The sequence below is a fragment of the Eschscholzia californica genome, unplaced genomic scaffold, assembly GCF_041429995.1.
Source record: "Eschscholzia californica isolate CP2 unplaced genomic scaffold, dmEscCali1.0.p SCAF_6, whole genome shotgun sequence".
Classification (NCBI taxonomy): domain Eukaryota; kingdom Viridiplantae; phylum Streptophyta; class Magnoliopsida; order Ranunculales; family Papaveraceae; genus Eschscholzia; species Eschscholzia californica.
In genome coordinates, this window is record NW_028238483.1 from 38,205,510 (window position 1) to 38,209,558 (window position 4,049).

General features: G+C 36.4%; 1 protein-coding gene across 1 annotated transcript; it reads right to left on the reverse strand.

Moving 5' to 3' along the window:
- Nucleotides 1-956: 956 nt before the first annotated feature.
- Nucleotides 957-2,350, reverse strand: LOC147534540 (uncharacterized). Its single transcript, XM_086649574.1, has 2 exons — nt 2,222-2,350; nt 957-1,748 (listed from the first exon to the last, which is right to left on the reverse strand). The coding sequence occupies exon 2, from the start codon at nt 1,652-1,654 to the stop codon at nt 1,211-1,213; it is 444 nt and encodes a 147-aa protein (XP_086505700.1). The 5' UTR covers nt 1,655-1,748; nt 2,222-2,350; the 3' UTR covers nt 957-1,210.
- Between the last annotated feature and the right edge of the window lie 1,699 nt (nt 2,351-4,049).

Sequence of the window (4,049 nt, forward strand, 5' to 3'; positions counted from 1 at the left end):
ATAAAAAAAACAAAGAAGAAGAAGAAATAATCAATCGACATGGACCACATAATAACATGGATGGAGTAATAGAGCCGTTGAATTTAAATTTTGTGCCTAACCCTCCATGCTTCTTAAATTTTTTTGTCTAGATACATTTAGTCTATGCACGTGAAATTCAAAGTCACATATAAAATTCGAGTAGTAATTCTAGATCTAACATTTATTATACCTTTCATCTTACTATTCCTTTATTTATTATTCTCACATCCTATTTCCCTAGAAACCACACATGGATAAGAATCGAACCCTAATCTCTGATTATTGAGAGTATCTTTTTTTTTTCTACCTCATGTGAACATGATAAGATAATATATGGACTTTCATATATCAAACAAACTCAAGGTCAAACCTAACTTCATGAAACAAAGATAAAAATAGGAAGTGGTGATATTTCTTCACCTACCTGCTGGGTTTGCTTCCTTGCTTGTTGGTTATTGGAAAACACTAATTTCTTCCTCATCTCTTTGTGTTGTTCCTGAATCCTGAAGAAAAAAGGGTAAATGGTAATGTCAGGAACATTTTCAATTTCAGAAAACATTCATTATAATGGGACAATCAAATCATTAATATGGGAATGGGTATGAACTAACTCCTGCAAAAGTAAAATCAACTTCAGATAACACTACTGATTCATATCAGGAAAGGATTAAATGACGAACAACCAAACAAAACCACCAAATAAGAAAACCTCTTAATTCTCAACCTGCGACTAAACTCCTTTTGGAACTGGCAAAAGACCTGCATTTATCAAAAGAGAACAATTCTATGCACCATATGCATCAAGACATATATCAAGAGCAGTAGCAATCATGGAAAGAGAGTCTAATAAACAAATTAACTTGAAATCCGAAGAAAAGCAATAAGAATTAGTTCAGATGAGTAATGTTAGAAGGAAATGGAAACGCAAACGAAGATTCATCAAAGCCACTTCCATTTATACGGTTAATTCGAGCAAGATTAAGTCTACAAGTAATAGTCAAGAGTTAGAGGATGATCTACGTTTCATATAAACGAGAAGAGAAATAAAAGCTTTTTCTAGAGGCGGGTAGAACACATATGTCCTCCATTTAAGCCTACATTATTAAGTGTTTTACTTTCCATCTTAGTCTGAAGGCGAGAAAAGAAAAACAAGACAAGAAATAAAGGATGAAGAAACTCCGACTACTATCTAACTCATGTCCATGCCTTCCCCAACTAGACTGCAGATTGGAGTGATCCCACAGAAAGACCTCTCGAAATGAGAAGGATGAAGCTGAGAATCACGCCTTCGTTTAAAAGCACAAGTGTTATCAGGCGAGGAGCTCTCCTCGTCGAGCTTCCTCCGGACTCCTCTCACTGCCTGCTCTTCCATAGGTGTAAGAGGGAAAACATGACCACTCACTCTGCAAAGAGAGCTATGATTATCATACAAAATCCTCTGATCACAGTTTTTGTCACAGATGTGAGTAATTCCAGTTAGCTTGCAAATATATACATTTCCACAGACACGCTCGTTTTGGCATTTCCAATCACATTTGTGACTAGGGACCTCCCCTTCTCGACCAAGTATACTCGACAAGAAAACAATGTTTGTCGTCGGTCCGGCAACAATGGGTTTCCCTAACACCTCCATAGTGCTTGCTTTCACCGAATCCGAGTAACAACTTCAGTGTTCTAATCTTGGACTTATACACAAACAGCAAATACCAAACCTAAGACCTTTAATTCTGCAGAGCCCAACAAAAGGACAAGGAAAAATAGTCAAGTTTTGATCTTTGGGTCTTTAAACAGAGGATAAACCCTAGAATGTCAAAAACGAAATCCCCTTTTATCAAACTAAACCCTAAGATAAATGATTTTGTGTCACATTTAGGAACAAAACTAGTAAGTATGAACAATGTATAATGAATATATGCGCAGAGAGGATGAACAAAAGCGGGAAAACTAGAAATTGAAAAAAAAAAAAGCTAAAAATGATCTGATTGTTCATCAAATCAAAGAGAAACAAACTAAAAACCTAAAATAGGAAGCCAAAAACAAAATTTGAAGAGTTTATTGTAAAAGAAAGAGTTCGTTTGAGTTAAAATTCCGACGGAAATGACATACATTTTCTCAGATTAGAGTCAGAATCATTAATTAGAAAAAACAAAACAATCTAATTAAGGAATGATCTTAAAACAGAATAAGAAGAAGAACTTACATGGTTGAGAGAGGGGAATATGATGAAGCTGGAACCTTTGAAGAACAACAACTGAAAGAGAAGATGAAGAAGAATTTCTCTCTCTCTCTCTCTCTAAAAGAAAACAAAATAACTAATTCTGGCTAGAACAGGAAGAGAAACAAAATGGTTTCGAAAAGGAAGAGAGGGAATCCCGTAGCATTTATAGGAAAAAGTGGAAAGTGGTTGTTGATCCGTAACTAAATGAAATGAAATTGAAATTAAAATCATGAAAAGTGAATTTGAAGCTTTTAACACAAAGAAAAGGAAGTGGAATTTACTTGGATAATACTATACCAGACCAGAAGAAAGAACGAGTTTAGCGCAGGAATACTCCGCTATTTGTTGACGTGTTCATTGGTTGACCCAACCTCATTGCCGAATTCAATTTTTTCTCCTACTTTCTCGGGCATCATTTATTCTACAACAACTCTCATACTTTGCCAAACTGTGATCTAGGGGTGTACACGAGCCGAGCTCTTAACGAGCTGCTCGAGCTCGACTCGACTATTGCTCGGGCTCGACTCGAATATTAACGAGCCCGAGCTTAACACGAGCTCAAAATCAAGCTCGTTTACATAAACGAGCCGAGCTTGAACATTCTTTAGTGTATCACGAGCTACTCGTGAACATCTCGTTTAATATACTCTTATAATAATATAGTACATAATTACGTATTAGTATTGAAACTTGTACATAAAATATCAACCATCAAAAAATTATCGGAATATGAATCATTAATCATTATTATTGTATGTGACAAATGATCATTGAAGTATTTTGATGATTTAGAAAGTTTTAATTTGAAGTATTTTGATAAACGAGCTTAAAACAATGCGAGCTCGAGCTCTTTCAAACTTAAACGAACCGAGCTTGAACAAGTGGACAAGTACTCGAACGAGCTCGAGCTCGAGCTCGACAGTTAAATACACGAACCGAGCTTGAACATCTTACTACTCGGCTCGGCTCGACTCGAGTACACCCCTACTGTGATCCCCAAGCAAGTTATTTGTCAAACAAGTTTGTACTGATGCCCTATGCTACACATTGGTTCCATCTTGTCCACAGTTCTAATATAGCAGCGGTTTTCCCTTACCAACAAAAACTTATCAAAATTCTCTTCGAATGTACTGATTGTACTGATGCATTACGTTATACATCGGTTTCATCTTTCCGACAATTTGTGCATAAAATCGTTTTCATCTTTTCGACGAAAACAGGTCACGCCATTTGTCCAATATGTGTGCATATAAGAAAAGTGTGTATGTTAGAGTAAAAATAGGTTAAGTGTGAATGCGAATAACCCAGAGTGTATCAAGTGAAGACGGTAAGGTAAGTGTATATAACATTGCCAAAGTAAAAAAAATGGCATTCTTATTTCCACACCACAATAGAAAGGAAACTTTATAGGCAGCCCATATGTAGGCTTAAGACACTTCCATTCCTAAGGCACCTCCAAGAAATTGGGCTTGGTAAGGCGCTTTCAGCAGTATAACAGAGAGCCCGTTTTGAATTTCCTAACCTAGAATTTTGAAGGGCATGATCGTCCCATTAAAGCAGGGAACCCACCATTTGGTTACCCATATGGGCCCAAATCAGAGTCGTCCTTGAGTATCTAGGTAAAGTGGGCAGGCCCTTCATATTAATCACTAGAGTTTATAAGTATCTTAAATCTAAGTGTTTTTTTTTGAGAAATCGACTACGGTCTACGTTAGTCGTTACAAGGCATTGGATACATCAATAAGATGTGATAAGCATGATAACTGTCTAAGTTCAACATTAATGAAAGAGGCGTAAAACCCAATAAATT